The following is a 25,348-nucleotide window of genomic DNA, read 5'->3' on the forward strand; positions in this document are numbered from 1 at the left end:
TATGAATTTAGCCATGTCAGTCATGGGACACAGAGGTGTATGTTCTAATTTCTTTTGTTTGTAGTAGGGCTGGGACAACCATTTTATAGAACTGTTTCTAGGGAATAGTTACAACCTTGCCCTAGGCCATGTAATATGGTTCCCTAAGATGTTATCCACAGTAGACACAACTGTTAGAACATAGATATCTAACCTGTGTCATACAACCACACATTGGAACAGTTAGACTTAATGGCCCCGTCTTCCCTAGAGAATTCGAACAAAATTCCATTAACACTGGGTTATTCCTGAGGGAATTCTGAACCACTGCGCAATGCAGAATTTTGCAGAAATTACTGTTGGGCATGCAGAATTTCCTTCCCCCTGCCTAACAAAAAATTGTCTGCAGAGCTGTTGAAAGGGGGAGGGAATTGGAGGGTTCCCAGCAGCTGCAGTTCCTAGCATGCCCTGAAGGCAGGAGGCAGTGTGTAGGAAGCTCCGTGCAAGCCCAGGACCTGGCATTAGGCTTTCTCCCTTTGGATCCCTGGGCTCTAGGAGGGTAGTGTCTGTGAATGTCTAGGCTGGGGGGTCGCAGCTGGGCTCTGAGGGGGGAGAGGGTGTGAGGGTCTGGGGGAGGGAGGGGCTGAGAGTGTCTAGGCTGGGGGAGCTCCCGCAGCTGGGCTTCGGAGAGGAGGGGGTGAGTGTCTCTGGGCTGGTGGGGGGGTTCACAGCTGGGTTCTGGGGGAGGAGATGTGAGTGTCTGGATGACTGGGCAACAAAATGGCAGATGAAATTTAATGTTGATAAATGCAAAGTAATGCACACTGGAAAACATAATCCCAACTATACATATAAAATGATGGTGTCTAAATTATCTGTTACCAGTCAAGAAAGATCTTGGAGTCATTGTGGATGGTTCTCTGAAAATATCCACTCAATGTGCAGCGGCAGTCAAAAAAGCAAACAAAATGTTGGGAATCATTAAGAAAGGGATAGAAAATAAGACAGAAAATATCATATTGTCTCTATATGAATCCATAGTAGGCCCACATCTTTAATGTTGCATGCAGATGTGGTCACCCCATCTCAAAAAAGAAATATTGGAAAAGGAACAAAAATGATTAGGGGTATGGAACGGCTGCCGTATGAGGAAAGATTAATAAGATTGGGCCTTTTCAGCTTGGAAAAGAGACGACTGAGGGGGAATATGATGGAGGTCTATAAAATCATGACTGGTGTAGAGAAAATAAATAAGGAAGCACTATTTACTCCTCATAACACAAGAACTAGGGGTCACCAAATGAAATTAATAGGCAACAGGTTTAAAACAAAAGGAAGTATTTCTTCACACAACGCAGTCAACTTGTGGAATTCTGTGCCAGAGGATGTTGTGAAGGCCAAGACTATAACAGGGTTCAAAAAAGAACCAGATAAATTTGTGGATAGGTCCATCAATGGCCATTAGCCAGGATGGGCAGGGATGGTGTCACTAGCCTGACTGCCAGAAGCTGGGAATGGGCAATAGCGGATGGATCACTTGATTACCTGTTCTGTTCATTCCCTCTGGGGCACCTGGCATTGGCCACTGTTGGAAGACAGGATACTGGGCTAGATGGACCTTTGGTCTGACCCAGTATGGCTGTTCTTATGGGTTGAGGAGGGGGGGTGAGTGTCTGGGCAGGGCAGGAGCCCATGGCAGGGCTCTGGGGGAAAGGGTGTGTGTGTGAGCTGGAGTGGGGGGGAAGGGGGGAGAAGTAGGAACTAGATTGTTGTAGGGGTTTCTTCAACTTTCTAATCCTGGGGGAGTTTTTGTGTTACTGACAGAGTTGCTGACAGGTATTTTGAAATAAATTACCAAAATAATCAAAAGTGGTGATTATGTAGTGTTATTTTGACAAATAAAATTTGCAGAATTTTAAAATATTGTGTACAGAATTTATTTTTTTGCACAGAATCCCCCCAGGAGTAACTGGTGAAGCTCAACACAATGTTGAAAAATAGCTGCTGGAGCCAGAGAGGGGTCTCCATTCATGTTTCCACTGTTACAAAAACTCTTGCAACTGTGTTTGTTAGCAACAGTTTTGTAGCATTCCCTAATGTAAAAAGGCTCACTATGGTTTGTCCAGCCATTATGAACAAAGCTAAAATGTCAGAACTACATTTTAAAAACATATTTAAGGCATGTCTTTTTAACACAGTTCAAGCAAGACTTGGTATTTTGGCCCTAAAATGTTTAGTTTGGATGGTTGGATTTTAGCAATTTAGCTAGTGTGCTTAAACAAGTTTCCTAAACTCTGTTCTCTAACCAGTTTTTTCATTTGGCTGGGAACCAACCATAGATGGCCTAGCCTGCATAAATAAAACCTTTATTTGAATATTTTATAGCATTTTATAATGAAAAAACTGTAGTTTTTACATGTTAATGACAATATTCAGATGAAATTAGCACAATCTACTCAAAGGAAACTGAACTACTAACAAAATATGATGATTCTTTCCTACTCTTAACTAAACCATTTCATGTCATCTCACTGATCACAAAACAGAAGCTGACTATCTTGCTAAAATATATTGGATAGGTGAAAGACAATACTACATAAAGATGGTGCAGACTCCAAGTTAAGTGTATCTGAACCAAATCAATAGACATGGCAGTTGTCAGCCAATATATCTTAACCTAAAATAAAATTATTTGAATGTGGAAATTACTTAACATTTACAAAAAACAATTTAAGCTTTTGCAAATATTACTGGATGCAAAGATTTTTGCAAATTATATTTAATTAAAAACAATTATCTTGTCCATGGACCAATTCACAAGTTGTACCAACTTCATTAGGATGAAGGGGAATACTAGAATAGAGAGCATCTGGATGCTAAGGTTGACTTAAATTCATCAATGTGTGTTCTGCTTTTGGGTCTGAGGTGAGACAGCCAGCAAATACACTAGCCACAGCCTGGAGGCTCCAGAACAGCACACTTCCTTTAAACTTTCCAACCCAATTCTTACACTAGAAGTAGAGGATGTTATCAATCAATTTAAGCTGGCTGTACCAGTTATATTTAGAATTAGTTTTATTACGAGGTGATAGAGGACAATTACATTAATTTTCTTTACAACAGCACATATGATCTCTACAACTCTTACAAAAAAGGGCAGCTCTGTGAGAGATAAGTATCAGATACTGTAATCAGTCAGATCAAAGCATTGCACCACTTAATCACAATACATGCTATACTGCTCATCAATGCAGCTAGATTGTAGAAAATAATCGACTTTATCACAGTTATAAACCATAAAATAATAATAAACTATAACTCTCCACAACTTTCTGGCTAGATCCTAGTTCACTCGTTTAAAACAGCTGAGCACTGCTGTTTTATAAATACTTCGTTTCCAAGCTTTGTGCCCTGGCTGTCATTTCCATTTGATATAAGATATAATCTCTTACCTACAATTGTAAGATATTCACTGGGAATATTAAACGTGGCTGTCACTTGAATCGCAGCAGCGAAGGAAGAGAAATAATGAGCTAGGGTGAAAGTATGCCCCCATTGAATTCAATGGAAAAACTCCCATTAACATCAGTGGGGCTCGGCTTTCATGTCTCGTGTTTTACAGAAATCCCTGCCTTCCCTCTGCATATGGAAACCGCTACCTACTACGCTCCTCGTAGCTATCTCCCCAAGACAGGATTTTATCCACCACATTGCAGCCAGTGCCCCAAAGCACCATCTGAGGGGGGCTGGGCTGGAGGCAGCATTAACAGCCTGTTGGTGTCTATGTAGCACTTCTCGCCCCAGACACAGGGTGCTCGCTGACCTCCCCGGGAAGGGCAGCGCCTGGCCCAGCACCAATCAATGGCAGAGCTCTACCTTCAGCAGCCGGGACCTGCACTCCGCCGCAGCCCCTTCTCGCCCCGCCAGCCGAACTCCTGAGCCCGGCGCTTCGCCGGCACAAACAGGAAGCGCGGGGCGGGGTGGCTGCCGGGGAGCGGGCCTGGCGCCCATAGGGCGCATGGGCTAGGAAGTTTTCAGTGGGCGAGCCGCTCAGGCGAGCGAAGGGAACGTTTGCCTGCTGCGGACTACAACTCCCAGAGAGCCTTGCGTCAGGCTCTTCGCCCGGGACTCCTCCCAGGGGAGGGCAAATAGCAGGATAGAGCGATTAAACCCTCTTCTCCCCCACCCGCGCCGAGACCTTTTACCAATCCCAGCGCTCCCAGGTTGTGTCAGGGCTCGCACACGGTGTGTGTCTACCATAACACCTGTTTTCTATTGCCTCCTGCAGACTAGGGAGAAGGCAAGGGTTAGCTCAAGCCACTATTTAATTTGATGGACCCAGCTCCATGCTTACGGCCAATGTAGACACAGTTTGACACCCGTAGCTCGATTGTAGTAAGGTTGAATTTTAGCCGTGCTAAAGTCAAGCTGAAGGCATTCAACTCTCTACCGTGGTGTTTTCAATTAGTTAAACTAGCGGGATTGAGCTAACTTGATTGAAAAAACACCTTTTTTTCAGTGCTTAATGGTCTGGAAAAAAGGGATGAAGATCTGTCTTATTCTGGTAGCAGTAGTTTTGAAACAGTATATAAAGTGTGCTGCTCCACAGCCGAGCTTGATTTTTAAGTGGGTTTTCTTGGTCCAGGACATGACCCCTTGATCTCCTCCCCACCCACACACTTTACGTCCTGCCTTTTTTCTTAATCTACAGGTAGAGTGTACTTTAGCACTAGGTAGCTGGTAGAGCTGAACAGGATTGGCCTCAGTGAAAATGGCAGCCTGGGCAAACGTGTTTTGGTGCCCCTGGCCAGGGGTGCTAGAACAACTTTTATAGTAGGGGTGCTGAGAGCCATTTAACCAAACCATAAACCCTGTATATAATGGAAACCACTTTAAGCCAGGGGATGTGGTAGCACCCCTAGTTCCAGCACCTATGCCCCTGGCCCCAACCCCCAGGGCTCACCCCATCACCTCTAGGCTCCACTGTTTCCTCTGTGCCCCCCCTCCGCCCCCAGTGTTTAACTTGTGCTGGCTGGGTGCCCAGCACTGAGTTTTGGGGGGAATGTGTGTGTGTGTGTTGGGGGGAAGAGTGTATACCTGAGTGATCAGTGATCATGTCAGCGTGATCAGGGTGCCTGAACTGTAGCACCGGAAGCTTCCACTTCAGACCTGGAGGCACCAGCACAAACATGCTCTCCCTGACCCCCACCCCCACCACAGAGCAGCAGAAATTGGGTACACAGATGGAGGGAGAGGGACACCCCCCCCGAAACACACACACACACTATGAAGCAGACAGGAAACAGGCTCCAGTTGGAGTAGCTTGACCTTGAGTGGCTCCATGGGTAGTGGGAGGGGAACAAGATCAGCGGTGGATACAGATGGCAGTGGAGTAGGGCACCCTTGCTTCGGAGGAGTCACCTGCCTGGTCCAATCACCCCCCCCCCCCCCGCAGCTCAGTTTGTCCGCCCTCTTCAGACATTGCAGCGTCTGCCTGGTAGGGTGACCAGATGTCCCGATTTTATAGGGACAGTCCCGATTTTGGGGTCTTTTTCTTATATAGGCTCCTATTACCCCACACCCCCTGTCCCGATTTTTCACACTTGCTGTCTAGTCACCCTACTGCCTGGTTGCCTCTAAGCCTCACTGGCTGTTGTCAGGTCAGGTGGGTGGGAGGTACCAGCACGGGCAGCGCCCCCTTGAATACCACACCCTGGGCGGGTCGGCCCAGGAACCCTAGGCTCACTCTATGCTAAAGCAAAACTAGAGTTCTAGAATATGTTAGGATGTGCTAGTTAACACACAAAAGCCCAGTTTTTTATCCTAGGTCTTGGCTTCACCACAGCAAAAAAAGGTGTTAGATAACTCAAGTTAGAACATGCCTTATTTCATGGTGAAGACAAGGCCCTAGCCAAGATATACCTCTAGAGGCCAATATTTATAGTATTAGCAATAGGGTTGCCAATTTTGGTTGGACCTATTCCTGGACATCACTTGACATAATCTTTAATTAAAGATTAAGCTTTAATTCCTGGAGACTTCAGGACAATCCTGGAGGGTTGGCAACAAAATTAGTAAGTGTGTGGGAAAGTTGTTGAGTTCCATGTTTGGGTGGCAGCAGCATTAATAGTAGAATAACACATGGTGGAAAACTCAGTAATTCCCCCTGTGACTGGCATTTTCATGCAGAGAAGAAAATCTCTGAGTAGGGAAAGGGCCACTTAGAAACATTTTTTTTTAATGTTTTCATGTGAATTTAGAGACAGTGAGATGTGCTCAATGCATAGCTGTGGAAGTGAAGTTACTTTTACCTATCCATAGAAGAGCATCCATGGCATAATCAGTGGGTGCAAGATTCTCCACATTCACAAATGTGCGTTGACCATGAGGGAATATCTGCAGGTTTTCATGATAGAGTAATAAAAATGCCAAAGACTATTGCTAGCACTAGTTCAGATGCATTGTGGTTGGAAAACAGGTACAACATTTTCTAATGTATGATAGGCTGGAGACTGAAAGAAGGGGATGTTAATAACTATGTCTGTGCAGTCTGGGTCTTTCTTAGGAGTAGGTTTGACAGAAACTGATTTTTTAAATAATTTCAATACATTATATCAATGTTTATTTTTAGGCATTTTAAAGTTATTGATTTAAATATTTACAGTTTTACAAAAGTCTGGGTTTGAAGCATATTTTTATTATATTGATTTAAATTTGCACAGTTGTGGGAAATCATGGGTGGATCCGGCAATAATTATTTAATGACAGTTGATGCTGAGATTAAAAAAGTTAAAGCTTTATAACTGTTAAAATACAAATTGTCAACATCACATGTCAAAATATATTAAATAAATATCCTTAAATCAAACTCTAATTAAGGTTCGCAAGCAACATTTCCTTACTAAGCCTATCTGTAAATTTCTGTTATTACCAATGGCAATATTTTTTCATTGGTTTGTGTGTGTATGGTGAATTGATGTTTACTGATATTGACTACATTTGCAGATGACACAAAGCTGGGGGGAGGGTTGTCAACACTTTGGAGGATAGAGCTAAACTTCAGAGGGATCTTGATAAATTGGAGAATTCGGCTAGAGACAACAAAATTTAATTCAACAAAGAAAAATTTAAAGTGCTACACTTAGGGAAGAAAAGACAAACGCACAAATACAAAATGGGGAATAACTGGCTTGGCACCAGCACTGCTGATAAAGATCTGGGGTTGTGGTGGATCACAATCTCAACATGAGTCAGCAATGCGGTGCTGTTGCAAAAAAAGCAAATATAATTTTAGGTTGCATTACCAGAGGCATCGCATGCAAGTCACAGGAGGTAACAGTACCATTCTAGTCAGTGCTGGTTAGGCCTCAGCTGGAATACTGTGTCCAATTTTGGTCACCAATGTATAGAAAGGAAAGGATGTGGAGAAACTGGAAAGGATTCATAGACGAGCAACAAAGATGATCAAAGGGATGGAATGTAAGCCATATGAGCAAAGGCTGAAGGAACTGGGTATGTTTAGTTTGGAAAAAAGGAGATTAAGGGGGCATGATAGTGGTCTTCAAATACTTGAAAGGGTGCCATAAAAAAGATGGAGAAAAGTTGTTCTCTTTTGCCACAGAGGGCAGGACAAGAGGCAATGGGTTCAAACTACAGCCTAGCAGATTTAGATTAGATTAAATCTCAGGAAAAACTTCCTAATTTTAAGAACAGTGGGACAATGGAACAGCCTGCTGTGAGGGATTCCTTCTCTAGAGGTTTTCAAAAGGATGCTGGATAGCCATCTGTCTTGCATGGTTTAGACGCAACAAATCCTGCATCTTGGGCATGGGTTTAGACTAGATAACCCTTGCAGTCCCTTCAAACCCTATGATTCTACTGATAAAAATCTAATCCATCAAAGCTTACTTATGAGAATGCCAATAAAGGCAACTATTGTGGTCTCTATGTTACAAACTGCGATAAGTCCACTGTGAACTGGAGACATACTGCCAAAGTCTTCAGTCCTGCCTAATTATTGTTCCTTGAGGAGCACAGGCAGACCTGCTGCCAAATCTCATTGTCTTGGATGAGTCTGTGTAAATACTCCCTCATTATAAATTAATTTTAAAGTAGTGTCTAATTCTTCTTTAGGTTAAAAAAAATTGCTGTGTGTTCCAATGAGGTATTTAAAAATCTTATTAATGTTATAGGAGGAACCGTTATCAACACCTATTATGAGTGTTGCCTTGTATTTCCCATGATAAGAACCTGTTTTCAGTTTCTTATAACTTTGCCAAGCTTCAACTGTTTGGGCTGAAGTTTTCCATGCCAGTTGTCTGCTTCAGACTAACTTTTTTTAATATTTCAGCCAAAACAGTTCAGCCATTTCTTAAAATTAGTCTAGGGAAGAATATGTTGTTTTGCCATTTAAAAATTCTGGTAAACTTTTCTTTGAGATATTCCAGTATTCCTATGTTTTGAAACAAAGACTTGAAATTTGGCCTTTGTGTCAGAGAGGCATCTTTTGCTGTTCTTGCAAAAATCCACCCAGATTTGAACAAGTTATAAGCCTTTAAAAAAAATCTCAGTTTCACATTCTCAGTACAGAATTCTAGTTTAGCACCTAAAATACCCAGTGATTCCATCCAGGTCTACTCTACAAAATTTTATTAGCATAGATATGTTGGATGGGGGTGTGAAACAAATATTCCTCTCCACTCCCACCCCCAGTCTAGATGCAGATATGCTGACAGAGTGCTTCTCGCAGCATAGATCATGTTTTTTCTTTGGGAGGAGGGGGGGCATATTCCCCTGATATTCCCACGGTGCCACCAGGAGGTATACCCAGAGAGCACTATGGAGAGTAAGCACCACAAATAGCACTACCCAAGAGAACCAGAGTGACAGTGCCCTGCAGCCGTCTGACTGGCTATGTGCCCTATTAACCTCAGGGATTGGCCCAGAAAGTTGTCTGGGCAACCACACAGATTTTGGTCTGCTGCCAAGTCAGACTTTATTGATCTCCTGGTTTTCAGTCTCTGACTCTGACCCTGATTCTAGCCTGGTACTGCCTCTGATCTCTGACTCCAGCCTGTCTCTGATTCTTGCATCCTGATTCCATCCTGGTACTATCTCCGGTGGTCTCCAACCGTGGCCTGAGTCTTGCTGACGGAATCTGGCTCTTGCAATTCTTCCAACTCCAGGCTGATGACTACTGTCCCTGGTGTGCAGACCTCAGCCCAGCTGTGACCGCTAGGCCAGACCACCTATGTCTTGGCCCCTTACACTCTGCCCCTTCACGCATTCTACATGTAACAGGGAGGGAAAGGAGTAGATTGGACAAATAATAAAAAACCTTTTATAGAGCTATTATTTTTGGGTGTCTCTCTGCAGAGGGAGGAAGGCCTAGGCTACGCTACAAATATAATGGAATCAGGTCTCATTTACAACATGATTAACTTTTTAGCATGGACAGGACTTAACCATCTTATTGTAATGAGGCTAGTGCCTTGATGTTTCAACCTTACACTAGAGCATTAAGAAGATTTTTCTTTGCAACAATAAAGGAAACTGAAACTCAAGGTACTACAAGAAAAGTATTAGAAAGAACTTCCAGACTGATCCAGCTCACTTCAAACCTGGTGCCCCAAGGAAATGTAATCACTGACACTATTTTTTTTTCTGTGACTATTACTACTATAACTTTTGGTGGTACAAAAGAAAAAGAGAAGTTGGACTGAATCATCAATTCTTGCATACTCAGCGCTGTGGTCGGAAGAGAGATGTGGGATAGAGGCTGTAGGAGTTATTCTAGACTAGAGCCTGTGAAAGGATCAAGGGTGTTTGCAGATGCCAAAAAAAAAAAAAAAAAAGGCCATGAAAAAGCAAAACTGAGAACAAAGTTCATTTTTGATTACATATAAATTGTATCTCACTATCTCAATTATTATGAAATAAGGCAGTTTGAATTTGTATTCTTAGTGTTACAATATCTACATGTTTTTTTCTAAAGCATGCTAATTTTCAGTATTGTAATACATAATTTAGGGAAAAGCTGCTCTTCATGGGTCACATTTTCTCATGCACCAAGATCCACTTGTTGCAATTGTTGGGAGGTAAAGGGGACCATGCTTCTTAGGCCTTGGCTACACTGGCGCTGTACAGCGCTGCAACTTGCTGCGCTCAGGGGTGTGAAAAAACACCCCCCTGAGCGCAGCGAGTACAACGCTGTAAAGTGCCAGTGTAATCAGAGCCTGCAAGCTATTCCCCTCAGAGAGGTGGAGTACATACAGCGCTGCAAGAACTCTCTTGCAGCGCTGGCGGCGCGACTACATTCGCGCTTCACAGCGCTGCTGTGGCAGCGCTGGGAAGTCCCGAGTGTAGCCAAGGCCTTAGTTCACAGCTGTTCAAGCCACTAGCATGAATTAGGGCTCAGCTACACTTGTGAGTTAGAGTGCATTAAAGCAGCCCGGGGTGCCCTAACTCACGACCCGTCCACACTGGCAAGGCATTTAGAGCATTCTGACTCTGTGGCTAGAGAGCTCCTGGTAATCCACCTCAGCGAGAAGCATAATGCTTGGTGTGCCTCGGGTGAAACGCCAGTGTGAACGGGCATCAGTGTGAACGAGGAGGTGTGTTACTGCGTTCTGATCAGCCTCCAGAAATGTCCCATAATCCCCTTAAGTCAAGTGGCCACTCTTGTCATGGTTTTGGAATCGCTGCAGGGATGCGGATATCAAAGCAAACCATTACTGTGGAATGCTGTGTGTGAGAGAGAGAGGCAGGGGGGAAGGGAGATTTGCTGCTATCTGAACTTACAAAACAGCATGCTGACATGCTCTCAGCCCTCCCAAAACCCACTCTCTCTCCCCCACATACACACAACACACATCCTGTCACACTCCACCCCACCCCATTTGAAAAGCACGTTGCAGCCACTTGCATGCTGGGATAGCTACCACAATGCACTGCTCTCTGTGGCTGCTGCAAGTGACGCAAATGTGGCCACGCCAGTGCGCTTGCAGCTGTCAGTGTGGACAGATTGCAGCGCTTTCCCTACTGCGCTCTAAGAAGGCTGGTTTAACTCAAAGCGCTCTACATTTGCAAGTGTAGCCATGCCCTCAAAGTAGCCTAAGGGCAGCTGGTGGATATCCCAGCTGGGCAGTTACGGACAGATTTTGTCTCCTGTGCACTGCTTGATTGGTGCTATTCAACCTGATAATCAGTGACCAAGTCATGCCAGAACACTGGAATGGCATTCCAGCACCTTTTTGAGTGGCAGCATAGCATTCTGGTACTTCTGACCGGTCTCCCTGTTCCTGAAGGAGAAGAGGTGGAAGAGGCAAGGGCAGCATTTCCTCACACTGCTTCCTCCACCTCTTCTACTTCCAGGTCTGCTCCAGAAGAAGAGATGGTCACTCAGTATCAGTCTCTCCTTCCCGAGCAGGTAGCTGTGCCCAGGGGGTGCCACTCAGAGTTTGGAGCCATCTCTCCTTCCAAAGCAGGGAGATGGGTCTGGGGAGTTCTGGCACTTTTTTTTTTTTTTTTTTTTTTAAGGATTTGAGCACTGCTGATTATAAAAGATAATCTGGCCCCATATTATTTAAAAAATTACAATTTAGTATAAATCTGTACCCAAGAATAGGTCTTATTTTAGAGCTTCAGGAAGCTTCACTCCCAGAAAACATCTCCTGGAACCTGTGCTCTAACTCCACTGCTTACATTAGGTTAGTGGTATTAGGTTTGGTCTACACTTGAAAGTTATATTGGCAGAGCTACGGCAGTCAGGGATGTGACAAAAGCACACCTCCGAACAACTTAGCTATGCAGACATAACCCCCCAGTGTAAATGAAGCGTTGCTGACAGAAGACTGCTTCCGTCAACATAGCTAATGTCGTTAAGGGAGCTGGTGTTCCTATAGTGATGGAAAAACCCCTTTGTTGGAGTATGCTCTGTACACTATGGGGCTATGCCAGCACAGTTATGCCTTGCCGAAATAGCTATCGTCTCCATAGTTTAGACATACCCTTAGAAAAATCCTGTCCCCTGTCTGATGGCTGAACTCTCTAGCCACATCTACACTTTAGTGTTTTGGTATTAACAACACTCAGTCACCATCTGGCTTCTGCTGAAGCAGTGGTTAAAGTGTGAGACTAATGAGGGCAAAATAGGGATGTAGATAGCCTGGAAACAGCAGGGACAGAGTAATCTAGGGATGCGGGTAGGGACAGTGTGCTAGTCTGTCTACTCCTGAATAACACAGGCTTCCTGAAAATGCATATGACATGTACTTTGCTTGGCTAGCCTTTATAAATGTCCAGGAAATAGCATAACTGATGCTGCGGGGCTAGCAGCCTTTTTGGTTGACATATTCTGCCTACTTCCTTGGGTAGGCACAAAAGGGGACTATCGGTGCTATCTCTTATATAGCACCAGGACAGTTTGGACATATAGCTTGCAAAAGCCCTCAATAATTTCAGGTGCATTATGCCTTTGCCCACATGCCAGCTGCCATTGTGAATTTCTCAACCTCAAACATACAGTATATCTCACTGAATGATAATTGCTTGGAATTACCAGCTGTCATAGAGTAATATCCACTTTATTATTCACAGTGAGCAGAGCTCTCATCTGCATTGTCTGGTGCTACATAAGCTCACAGAGATAGAAAAGTTAATTCATAAGTTTTACTGCTCTTTACTCTCATCCCTAGACTTCAGCACAATCTTGTTCCACTAGTCACTGGAGGATGGTCCTGGCATGAGCACAGGAAAAAAATCCAATAAAGGTCCATAATGAACAGGCATCCGAGACAGTTCTGAACAAGGTAGCAGAAGCCAGATCCCCTTTTCTTCAGTGACTGCCCTCCAGCAGCAGGAACTCCCTCTACTATTGTCTCTCTCTCTCTCTCTGTGTGTGTGTGTGTATATATATATATATATATATACACACATACATACACACACACACTTACTATATGTCCTTACTATATGTTCCATTCTATGCATCTGATGAAGTGGGCTGTAGCCCACGAAAGCTTATGCTCAAATAAATTTGTTAGTCTCTAAGGTGCCACAAGTACTCTGTTCTTTTTGCAGATACAGACTAACACGGCTGCTACTGTGAAATCAGCCTTGACAGCCATTCAGTTCTGCATTACCAGTCTTTCCATCAGAAAATGGCAAAGAGATGGCTTAGTTCCTCTGCAATATAGGAGGAGCTGTTATCCCATTGGGATAATTGAATAAAATGGCAGTGATTATTAGACAATTCTGGGATAAACACCCAGTTTTCTCAAATATTCTTTTGGTCCCACAATACCTTTTAGGGTCTCCTACAAACCCAGATTTCAGGGATGTGTGGTGTTGAGAACTGTGGAATAGATAAACTGAGGCGCTTACAGTGGATAGTTGGAGTAAATGCATGCAGATGCACTGAACTGTTTCAGGAGCAAATGGTGCTATAATTGCCTAGCTGTGATGTTGAAATGGTGTAGTGCTCTAATGTAGTCAGGCTTCGAGAGCAAAATCTTCCGTTTTCTAATCTCCCTTATACCAGTTTACAGTGAAGGCTTGCATTCATAAATGGACTTAGGCACCTAGAAAAATCACTGGGACAACACTGCAATCCACAAAGCCTGAATTAGGCAGGTAGGCTCCCTAGACAATGAGAAAGAGGTGACTTAGAATGAAATCCACAAAGCAAGCACGCTAGTCAGGAATCTGCCTAAACTAGCCAATGAGAGATGCCCATGAGAGTGGTGTGTCCTGAGCCTTCTGACAGAGAAAAGCGCTGATATCCAGGCTGCAGGGAGGTGCCTACTGATGCCTGTGATTCACTAGTGGGAACGCCTTTTCTTGGAGTCAGGTGGCTTAGGTGTCTAAGTCAGAGGTTCTCAAACTGTGGTCCATGGACCACCATTGGTCCGTGAGCTCCATTCAAATGGTCTGCAGACAGTTCACTTTAAGGTGTGTGCCTGGGTGGCTGTGCATGAGAGAATAAAGGGCCACCCACCTAATTAGTGAAGCCGTCCAGACCTGGCTCTACTAATTAGGTGCCTGGAACCTGGAGAAGATGCACATATAAGGTGAGGGCAAATGGGGGTAGGTGGGAGGGGGAAGTGAGGTGAGAGGAGGGAGTGGAGGAAATTTGGGACATGCAGGGCTGTGGTGGCCAAAGAAAGAGGCGACTTTCCCCAGCTCCAGAGCTGAGGCTGGTGGGGGAGAGACCACCCCCCAGCCCCAGCACGGGGGCTGCTGCAGCGGGGGAGAGAGGGCACATCCATCACATTAATATCAGTAGTCTTACCTTTCTAAAATATGAGTTGTGTGCTTTTATTTGTAGAACAAAAACATTAATTATTATTAAGTTTTTTTTAATATAGAACTTTTGCAATAGTTAGCTAACAGTACAAACAACATTTGGAAAGATCATTAAGTGATCAGCTGAGACCCTCAGCAATTTTCAAGTGGTCTGCGGAAAAAAAAGTTTGAGAACTACTGGTCTAAGTTATTTCTTGTAAGAATAAGTCATGGCCCAAGAAGGAGGTGTGCTGCCTACTTTATAAGTGGGTTAGAGTGCTCAGCTGCAATGTGGGAGATCCAAGTCCAATATCCCCTTCTTTAGGAGAAGGAAAAAGAATTTGAACAGGGGTCTCTGTCACGGGGCAGGACTCACCCCTGCGGCACCTCCTGCTGGTCATCCAAGGAATTAGCTTTTCCAGCTCCGGAACGCCCTCTGCAGGCCGGTGTCCCACTTGCCGCTGGGCCCACGTCCCTCTTGGACCCCAGTGCCCCTTTCAGGCTGGGGTGCTGCCACCTAGGAGCTGGACCTGCTGGCCACGTCTGGGGTACAGTGTGGTGCCAGGACAGGTAGGGATTAGCCTGACTTAGACCCGCAGCACCGCTGACTGGACTTTTAATGGCCCGATCGACAGTGCTGACTGGAGCTGCCAGAGTCCCTTTTCGACTGAGCGTTCTGGTCGGAAACCGGACACCTGGCAACACTAAGCAGAGCCGGGGGTCAAGCACCCCCTGGCACTTCGGAAAGTCAGCGCCTGTGGGAGAACCTATCTTCCCTGGTTTGTGGATCACTTGGGGGCTTACGTGGGAGATGAGCATCTGGATGCCTGTAGAGGAACCAGTGTGCCCACATGCAGAAACGTAGATATCTAGAGAACTTTTACTGTAAAAATGTCGGTGCTGAGTGAGTTTAGGCGCCTCCAGGGCGCCTCAGGCAACAACTGAGCAGTAGTTTTGTGGATTCCAGTGGAGCCTATGACTGGGATTTAGGCACCTAAGTACCTTTTTTACTGCCTGTGGTTGATAATGTTTTCTCAAAGGTCAGTTGCAAAACACTAGGTTTTTGCCAAGGTATTTTTGTTGTTGTTAATTCTTATGCTGTATAAAGGCACTTGCTTTGCTTGATGCAAAATGGCTGGAGGATGCAGCATCCATCTTCTTAACTTTAGCCCAGTAGTTAGGGCACTCACATAGGATGTCAGAGACCCAGGTTCAATTCTTCTCCTGCCTGATGGGGAGAAAGGATTTAAACAGAGTTCTCCTATCTCTCAGGAGCATACTCTAAGCACCCAGCTATGGGATATTTTGTTGAAGCTGTGGATAACCAACAAAAAAGTGATTAGAACAGGGGGAGGGGATCCTGAGTCTTCTACCACTAAGGAGGGTTCCCTAACTAGCAGGCTATAGAGTCATTCCCCCTCTTTCTGTGCCCAGTAACTGTTCCATTGTGGATACTTAAATAGGTATTGGGCTAGAAAGAGTGAAAGGGAAATGACTCTGAAGCTTGCTGGTTAGGGAGAGACTGAGGTAACCTTGCATCAGAACATTCAATAGCTCAGGGATTAGTGCATCTCTCTTAAGAGGTGTGGGAAACCCCTGTGTAAATTCTTTCTTCAGCCTATGCAGAGAAGGGAACTGAACCTGGGTCTTGCACATCCCAGGTGAGTGCTCTAACCATTAGGCTAAAAATTATCTCATGAGCTCTGCTATCTCCCCCCAGATTTTGAATGAGACTTGATCTGGTAGGTGGTCTCTGAGAGAATACTCACTGATCAACCCTATATGTGAGACGGGTTAGTCTGCCAATGTTCCCCCAATTTGTGAATTGCTCTGGGGCTTGGGCAGGAGCAAAAACGCTGGTGCTGTGGGAAATTCACCCTGAAAATGTAGGCACTGAGAGAGTTTAGATGCCTATTAGATTTCGTGGATGGCAGGGGAACCTAAAACTGGGGTTTAGATGCCTAAGTTTGAGGTTTAGGCACCTATGTATCTCTGTGGATCAGAGCTACAGTTCCTTATGAGCTCCCTACCACTTCTTGCACAGTGATGCAGAGGACTCCTTGCACAGTGACAAAGAGCTTTGAGAGTCTATAGTTGCAGTAATCTTTCCAATATGTTGCACATGCTCTGCAGCACAAGCATATACACTTTCACTCTATGCATCCGAAGAAGTGAGGTTTTTACTCACGAAAGCTTATGCCCAAATAAATCTGTTAGTCTTTAAGGTGCCACCAGACTCCTTGTTGTTTTTTTAAGCATATACAGAGCTGACCAGTGATCCCCTACACCACTTGTGCACTGACACAGTCACACATAATGCTCCTTGGACAATGACTCCCCTCTCCCCCTGCCCACACAACCTATGTACAGTAACCCATTCACAGCTATTTGCAGTGACTTTTCTACTTTTAGTGACAGAAATCTCTTGTACCCAGACACACACACCCAGAAACATTGTATTTGCAGAGTTTCTCCCTCTCTCTCACAAAGCAAACTGTACAATTACTTTCTCCAGACCACCAGTGCAGTGACATATGGGGCAGGGGCTTTCTCTTTGCTCTCTGCTTTGAAAAGCACCTAACAGCGGAGATCCTGGTCCCTGACTGGGGCTATAGCTCGATGCTAATACAAATAACACAATACTGTGACCCGCAGCCCATTACACAGCGACACACAGGTCTGCTTACCCACAGCCCCCGAGTTCCCCACCAGACACTGTGCCCAGCGACACAGCCACAGATCCCCTAGACCGGCCCTGGAGCCCCCCAGCCAGCGGCTCAGTCTCAGACTAACACAAAACCAGCGCCACGTGCACAAGCTCAAACTCACGGCTGAGCGACTCACAGCCTCTAGCAACGCTCCGCGCCCAGGGCGCTACGGCTGCTGCGTCCTCATTGGTGGGTGGGCGTGGCACGTGACACAAAGACGGGGCGCTGCGCGGCGGTTGGTAGGTAGCGGCACGTGCTGCGGCTGCTGAGTGGAAGAAGCCTCGTTGTAGGGGCGCGCGCCGCCTTTGTGGCGCGTGACTGCTGGTGCGGCGTGGAACGGAGGAGGTGAGAGGGAGCGGAGCTGCTGCAGCCTGCTCTCCCGCCACGCCGGGGTGGGGTCGATGGCTTCCCGACGCAGCGCTGGCTTAAGGCCAGCAACTAGTGGGAAGTTTGGAGGGAGAGAGTAGAAAACATGGGGCTCCGCGAGAAAGAGCTTGTTGGGGGGCGTGGGCGGCCGGGAAGGGCAATTCCGGGTTGGAGGAGGTGTGGGACTCGTGCGGTGCTGCGGGTGTTGGAGGGTCTGGGCTTTACAGGCTCTTCCAGTCCTGATTCGGCTCAGGGACCTCGCGCCCACTTTGTCGGCTCTGCCTAGCCGCGGCAGCTTCCCGTGGCCGTCAGTAACAAGGTCTTGCCCTCTCCGCGCAGATTGAGAGCCTGCAGCATGGGAGATGAGGACTGGGACACCGAGATCCAGGACCGCGTGACATCCTTCGTACCAGACTTCCAGCAGCTGGTATGAGACCATGAAATTGGGGAAAAGGGAGGCTGGGGCCCGGTTACACTTCTGCCCTGCACAACTTCTTTTTAACCTCAACCCTGGCCGGGGGGGAGACAAACACGATCCCATATGCCTCTTCCCTTGCATTGGAGTGATAGACTGGTGTAGACGACTGTGTTAGAGGCCAAGGTTTTATGGAACGACAAAGGAGTATTTATCTAGATTTCCTAAGTGTGTGTTAGTAGGGAGAGACTGTTTCTAATCTTTATACCATGTTCGCCATGACTTTTGTAAATTAAATACTCTTATCCTTCTAGTCTCAGAAGTGCTGAGAAAATGTTCCTGCTGAGCAGATCAAGTTCCTTCCCCTTGATCTCTGTTGGATTCCTGTCTCTTTAACAACTTGACTTTGTCTATAAGCAGAGTACCTACCTAATCCTGCTCCCTCAATCTTTTGTTTTAGTTCCTCTGTTCTTTCTTGTGTTGTCCTTCCCAATAATACCAGTTTACTGTTCCCTTCATTTCTGATTTTCAGCTTTTTCTCCAGGGATGTTTACTTCTGTACTTGGAACAGTCTCTTTTTCCGTCCACCACAAGTGTCTTCTGGGAAAATTGGGTTTACAACAAAGAAAGAAGTCCTTACCTTCATTTTTATCATTCATTCTCACACTGTCCATTACTTCAATCATTGAATTTTGTCTTTTCAAATTTTCACTGTATGCTCACAGCACTTGGACAGCATAGTGATGAGTAGGGCCCTAACAAATTCACAGTCCATTTTGGTCAGTTTCACAGTCATAGGATTTTAAAAATAGTAAATTTCATGATTTCAGCTATTTAAATCTGAAATTTCACAGAGTTGTAATTGTAGGGATCCTGACCAAAGGGGGGTCACAAGCTTGTGTGTGTGTTTGGAGGGGGTGTGGTACTGCTATCCTTATTTCTGCACTGCTGCAGGTGGTGGTGCTGCCTTCAGAGCTGGGCATCTGGAGAGCGGTGGTGTCTGGCTTGGAACCCAGTTTTGAAGGCAAAGCTGCTGCCAGCAGCACTGTAGAAGTAAGGATGGAATGGTATGGTATTGCCTTACTTCTACACTGCTGCTTGCAGAAAGGGGCCCTTAGTCAGCAGCCACCATTCTTCAGCTGCCCAGCTCTGAAAGAAGCAGTGCAGAATTATGGGTGGCATGGTATAGTATTACCACCCTTACTTCTGCACTGCTGCTGGCGGGGCGCTGCCTTAATAGCTGGGAACCCAGCCAACCGCCACTGCTCTCCAGCTGCTCAGCTCTGAAGTACAGAAGTAAGGTTGGCAATACCATGACACCCCTTCCCCCAAATAACCTTGCAATTCCCTGCAACTCCCTTTTTGGGTCAGGACCCCCAATTTGAGAAACCCTAGTCTCCCCAGTGAAATCTATATAGCATAGGGCAACGTTTCCCAAACTTTTTTGGCCACGGAACACTTTTTAGCCTATTACGGAACACACATAATATTATTTTGTAGTCGTTTGGTTTTCAAATAAAAAATTGCGTTATTTATGCTCAAATACATTTTATTTTATAAAACAAAGCAAAAATACAAATTTAAAATAACTTGAACTAACAATTTCTAACTGGAAAGCGTGTATAAAGTAGTACAAAAATCATACAAAAATTAAATACAGTGTTCTTAAAAAAACCCTGTTTTTATATATACCCAAACACCAAACAAATTAGATTTTTTTTACTAGGAAAATCTATTTTTATAAACAAATATAAATTTGGATTTAATGGGATTGGTGTTCCTGCATTTTTCTTTCACAAATTTGCTTAATATTAGGAATAATGCTGGAAAGTTAAATCCTCATGTCAAGCACAGCATCAAGTCTATTCCTATATTTGGTTTTCGTTGCAGTATAATACGAAAATACCGTCTCTCACAAATAAGTTGTAGCAAAAGGAAGGAGCACTCGAACCGCACATTTAGTCATATTAGGGTACTCTTTTATTAGGCTGCTCCAAAAATTATTCAGCAGAATAAGCAGATCCTTAAAGCTTTTGTTTCAAATCAGAGGCAGAAATTAAGTCAATGAGGCTTTCATAATCATGCGCAGTAAAGCCGACTGGTTTGGCTGTAATTACAAACGGATTTTGAAGCCAAGCATTATCATCAGTAGTTGCAGGCCTTATTAGAATATTTTCCTACAAGTCACGTTAGTGCTGTAAAATGGTGCTGGAAATGTCTTCATGGACTGTAGAATTTATTTCAGTCAGAAATTCATGTACTGTAGGGAAGCAGTCAAAGTTATTCTGTTCTACAGAAGATGCCCAGAATTCCAGTTTCTTTTTTAACGACGAAATTTTATCCATTGTAGTAAAAATGGTCACATTCTTTCCTTGCAGCGACAGATTAATTTCATTTAATTTTGCAAAAATAGCTGCAAAATACACAAGTCTCATTAGCCATGAGGAATTTGTCACAGTCATTACATTTTCGTCCTGAATTATCTGAAGTGAAGAATACCAGTAGTTCACTATGAAGCTCAAAAAACCTCACAAGCACTTTTCCTCTGGATAGCCACCTCACTTCCGTATGTAAAAGAAGCACTTTGTGCTGACCATTTCCTCACACAAAATTTTAAATAACCTGGATTGAAGTGGTTGAGATTTGACAAAATTGATAATTTGTACTTCATCGATCATAATTTTCAGATAGGCTGGTATTTTTTTAACTGCAAGTTCTTGTATGTGTAGAACACAATGGCTCTAGTGCTTTCTGATGCCACACTTATGATTCGCGTTACAGCTCCTTTCATCTTCTCGATCATTGCCCGAGCACAGTCAGTACATACATCAATACATTTTCCCCAACTAATTTCATGCTTTCCGATAAAATTGTTGATATAATTGAATATTTCTTCTCCAGTTGTGTTGCTTTGCAGAGATTCACATAAGATCAGGTCCTCTTCAATAATATTATTAAATCTATATCGGACAAATACTAGTAGCACAGCAAGTCCTGAAACATCAGTGGACTCATCTAGCTGCAGTGAATACTCATGGCAAATTTTCAGTCGGCAAACTAGCTCTTTTTCTGTGTTATTGGCAAGATCTTTAATACGGCATGCAATGGTATTATTTGACAACTGTACAGCATCAGTTTTTTTTACCAGACTCCTCGCTCAACATGCACGTTACAATATATTTCACGCAAGGCTTGATAAGCATTTCTCCAATAGTGTGAACTTCTCCAGCAAGTGCTATACGGTAACTTAATAATAAGATGCCTCTGTTGCACTTTTGTTGTCTGTTTTAGCAGTTTTAATCATTGAAAGTTTACAATTTCCAAGTGAGCCACGCTTCCTCTTGAAAAAGCTTGTATTTTTGTCCTTGTATTCAGCATGCTTGGTTTCCAAATGCCTACGAAGTTTAGCAGGAGCCAATGAACTGTTGGCTAGTATTTTGTTGCACATGACGCACTGCGCATCAGGAACAACTTTATTTCCAACACACGTAAAACCAAACGACAAATAACTTTCATCATACTTTCGTTTTGGTATTTTAATACCTGCTGCTTCTTGTTTTTTGATATACTTCGGTGGAAATTCTTTCACCTTGGATAACTCATTAGTACCAACAGTTTTTTTTCGGCAACAAAAGATTGCGATTGTTCATCCTCACTTTGAAGTGTCACAATATTTTGCTCGTTTATTTCGGCCACAGTTGGATCACCAGAAGAACTTGCTTTTCGTTTCTAAGTTCCTTCTTTTAGCCACAAATCCATGGTGATTAGGTTTAGTAACAATATTTAGGAATACTGATTTTTGTCAAATTTTGTTACAAATATTTATATTGTTTCGAGCGAAGCTAGTTTAGTTGTGCTTATCGCACACACGGTAAAGACCCATAGGTTTGAACGTGTTGAGTGAATGTTATATTCAACATGGCATAAAGAGAATGGTGTGTGCATACCACTGCAGTTCGCGCAGCCTCGAGCTGAAGGGGTACGACGTCACTAACTGGAAACATGCCCCAAAGAGGTAGACGTCAACATGCTTGCGTGCCACTTTCTCTTTATGCCATGATATTCAATACGAGATCTATCAATAACCGGAAAAAGTTTTATGTTAAATTAGTCATTCAAAAAGAGTTTTAAACTACGCTTCAAATATGCCAAATTTAAAATTAAAAAAAAATTTAAATACCCCCCCCCCTTTTTTTTTTTTTTTTTAAAATTATGATTTTCACGGAACACCTATTCACATAGTGCGGAACACCAGTGTTCCGTGGAACACAGTTTGGGAAACACTAGGCTCTCATGCTCTCTAACGAGAGATGTGCATGTCTTTTGAGTGGTTGTGGCTGCCTTCTCTCATATCTCCTCGAGACAGAAAGGTGGAAGGCAGAAATCTCCCACATCATGGTTAGAGGTTGCATATGTTATGTTTATGAGTCAAGGTCCATGTCAGAAAAGTATCCTCCTTCCCTCCTCTCACCCTCCATGGAGTTGTCCGGCCGTACACTGGGGCTTTTCAAGGCACTACCTTGCTGGCTGCAAATCTTCAGATTAGAGGGAAGGAGGATACTTTTCTGACATGGACCTTGGCTGGTACACAACCTTGGCTTTTGGTTGAGGAGTATGTTTTGTCCTGCAATGTAATGTAATGTGAGCCTCAAGCACTCGCAAGATCCTGGTGGGTATGAGTGCAGCTCTTGGTTACTAAAAATAAAATGGTTTTTTATCTGAATGATCTACTCATAAAATCTCTAAACTAACAATCTGCCTTGTGAGCAGTTTAAGGATAGTATCTCTTTTATCTTACCTAAACTTTCAGTCGGGACAAGTGAGTTAATTCCAGATCAACAGATGGTTCTTCTAGAATTCGTCTTTGACATTGCCATCAGAGCAGTTTTCCTTTTTCAGGAGATAGGAAAAAGTCATCAATCTAGTGAATGATGCTCAGGGGGAGACAGATCTCATGAATTACGCAAATGTATCGCTTTTCACTTCATAAAATTAGTGCTTTGGGTTAAACACTCCTGATGTCCCCTGTCTGTACAGCTTCCAGTTAGAGGGTCTACAAATGTTAATTTATTTCAGTTCTGTGGTCAGGCAGTACCTCTGGTGAGAACTTCCAGAGAATTTATTGAAAGGTATGCCATTGTAAGAACTCCAATGTGAACGACATTGGGGATTTTTGTTTTTGAAGGAACAACTCCTATTTAGATATGTTCATGGGAAATGGTCCAGACCCAAAAGAAAGATGCACCTCAACCTCCTCCAGCTTAGAGCTGTGAATGTTCAAGGATGTGGTGTCAAAGCATGGTTCTCCTAATCTGATTTGGCACAGTGTGATGGATTTATGTGGTTTTACCAGAGGATACTGGGAGCATAACTTTAGCCAGAAAGTTGAATGTTTTAAAATATTCAAGTCAGAATCTCAGAGCCTTAGAAGCAACACACCTGGCTCTTTGAAAATCTCCTTTTTTGTTCAGTAAGGTCCTAGATCTCGAAATATAATATCCTTGCTGTTCTAACTTGCCTAAATTTGTGCTTGCAGTGAAACATTTAACTGATCTGTTCAATATTTTACTTCAATGTTTTCTCTCTAGATCTGTAAATCATTGTACAGGTGAAAATATAAACAGCTAAAGACAGCTGATGAGAAGTGTTGTTCAACACTTGCTGTATTCAGCGGAAAAAAAAATTGTATGAAATATACCATACACTGGCTTTGCAACAGCATTATGTGCAAATTTAAAAATTCAGCCTTCTCTTTAACCAGGATCACATGAAAAATTAATTTTTTAATGTTAAATGGGGTAAAGCTAAGGTTATCAAAGGAACTGATTTCTACTATACACATTCTACTTCTGGGGGAATTCTGCGCCAAAACATTAAAAATTCTGCACACAATATTTTAATCTGCAAATTTTATTTGTCAAAATAGCACTATATAATCACGCCAGTTTTAATTATTTTGGTAACTTATTTCAAAATACCTGTCAGCAAGTATGTCTATAACAGTATAGACAGACACACACACAAATTCCCCCAAAAATAGAGAGTTAAAAAATGGTACGACAACCCAGTTCCTGTTTCTCTGCGCGCCCCCCCCCCCCCCCGCCCCCCTCCGGGGGCCGCCCACCCAGACCCCTTCTCCCTCAGAGCCCAGCCACGTCCCCTCAGCCCCAACCAGCCACGCCCCCAACCCCCAGAGGCCAGCTGCAGGCCCCCCGGCCCAGACACACTCACCTGCGCGCGCCCCCCCCCCCCCCCCGCCGAGCGCAGCTTGCGTGCGCCCTCCTCCCCAGGGATCCAGAGGGAGAAACAGACTATTTGGTGGGTCCCAAGCTTGCACGGAGTTTTCTGTGTGCTGCCACCACCCCCTTCCTTAAGGGTGTGCTGGGAACTGCAGCTGCTGGGAACCCTCCAGTTCCCTCCCACTCCCCCCTGGCCTTGTCATCTCTTTGCAAGCTGGGCTCTGCTGGGTCCACTGCCGCCCATTTCTGTGGGGGGGGGGAAGGAAATTCTGCATGCACAACTTTAATTTCTGCAGAATTCTACATTGCGCAGTGGTGCAGAATTCCCCCAGGAGTAATTTGACATTCGAAGTAGCAATTACATCTTAAATTTGTTTTGCTTTAGTGGTCAGTAGTATGTCTGCTTTGAGAAGGGTTAGATGATATGGTAGAAAAGCAGGGAGGATAAAATGGATGTTGAAAATAGTCTAGTTTTAAAAATGTTGTTTATAAAAATGATTTTAAAATTGAATTGAAATTATGGTAACTTGGGTTAAGGCCTAAATTTACTATAATATACAAATTATTTTAGTATTAAATAAAAAATATATTAAGCAGAACATATTTGCTGCTGAAATTTTAGAGAGGGCCAAACCTCTAAAGTGTTAAACCAGCTTTTGACAGCATTAGTCTCTTCTGCAAATGCAGAAATATTTTCTTCATTTCAGTTTATGCAACGAGTTCAGTTCAATGACTAGTTTGAGAAACTGGGAGTTGAAGGAAAAAAAAGGACAAAAGCTTGTTTTCCTTTTTCAGTCTATGGATAAAAACAAGGTGTGAGATGATGAGATCTATTAGTTCTAAAATCTTGAAGGACATGATGAACAGAAACCGTTGAGTTTACTAACTACAGCTAATACTTCCTTATTTTAATAAATCAGTTAACTTTAAATATGTTTTGATAATTTCTCTTAGGTATTCAGCACACTTAAGGCAGTTTCATTTAATACAAAAATTAAAATGCTGTCTGTCCATTTGTGAGTTCCAGTTTCCATCCAAATACAGCTTAACGCAAATCATAAATAAAAAAATTAATCAGGTAAACAAGAAATGCATCATTCACCATTTTCTAACAATGATATAAAAACTAAGATTCTGAATAAATGTATGTTAAGCTATATAATTGATTAAATGTGTATTGAATGTGTATAGATGTAATACCAAATTTTGTGTAAAGGATATATGTAGTTGCCGGTCAACATGTTTAATATGCAACAGAGGGTCCTGTGGCACCTTTGAGACTAACAGAAGTACTGGGAGCATAAGCTTTCGTGGGTAAGAACCTCACTTCTTCAGATGCAAGAAGTGAGGTTCTTACC

At 43.7% G+C, this 25,348-nt stretch overlaps 2 protein-coding genes across 11 annotated transcripts in view; one reads left to right on the top strand and one right to left on the bottom strand.

The window, feature by feature from the left end:
• The window catches only part of SLC38A9 (solute carrier family 38 member 9), an 80,928-nt gene extending 76,942 nt beyond the window's left edge, over positions 1–3,986 (bottom strand). For 4 of the 8 annotated variants that reach the window (XM_034774190.1, XM_034774187.1, XM_034774189.1 and 1 more), the window contains exon 1: positions 3,856–3,986. The gene's annotated coding sequence lies outside the window, so the exon portion shown is untranslated. Of the gene's footprint in view, positions 1–3,431; positions 3,832–3,855 lie in introns of those variants that run through there. The other 4 variants (XM_034774193.1, XM_034774191.1, XM_034774188.1 and 1 more) reach the window with 4 other exon arrangements.
• Positions 3,987–17,223: 13,237 nt separating this feature from the next.
• DDX4 (DEAD-box helicase 4) overlaps positions 17,224–25,348 on the top strand; it is a 103,189-nt gene continuing 95,064 nt past the window's right edge. For all 3 annotated transcript variants that reach the window (XM_034774740.1, XM_034774742.1, XM_034774741.1), the window contains exons 1-2: positions 17,224–17,315; positions 17,676–17,763. In XM_034774740.1, coding sequence (XP_034630631.1) covers positions 17,692–17,763 — 72 coding nt within the window. In that variant the 5' untranslated portion in view covers positions 17,224–17,315; positions 17,676–17,691. The remainder of the gene's footprint in view (positions 17,316–17,675; positions 17,764–25,348) is intronic.

Source organism: Trachemys scripta, chromosome 6 (genome assembly GCF_013100865.1).
Source record: "Trachemys scripta elegans isolate TJP31775 chromosome 6, CAS_Tse_1.0, whole genome shotgun sequence".
Lineage (NCBI taxonomy): Eukaryota > Metazoa > Chordata > Testudines > Emydidae > Trachemys > Trachemys scripta.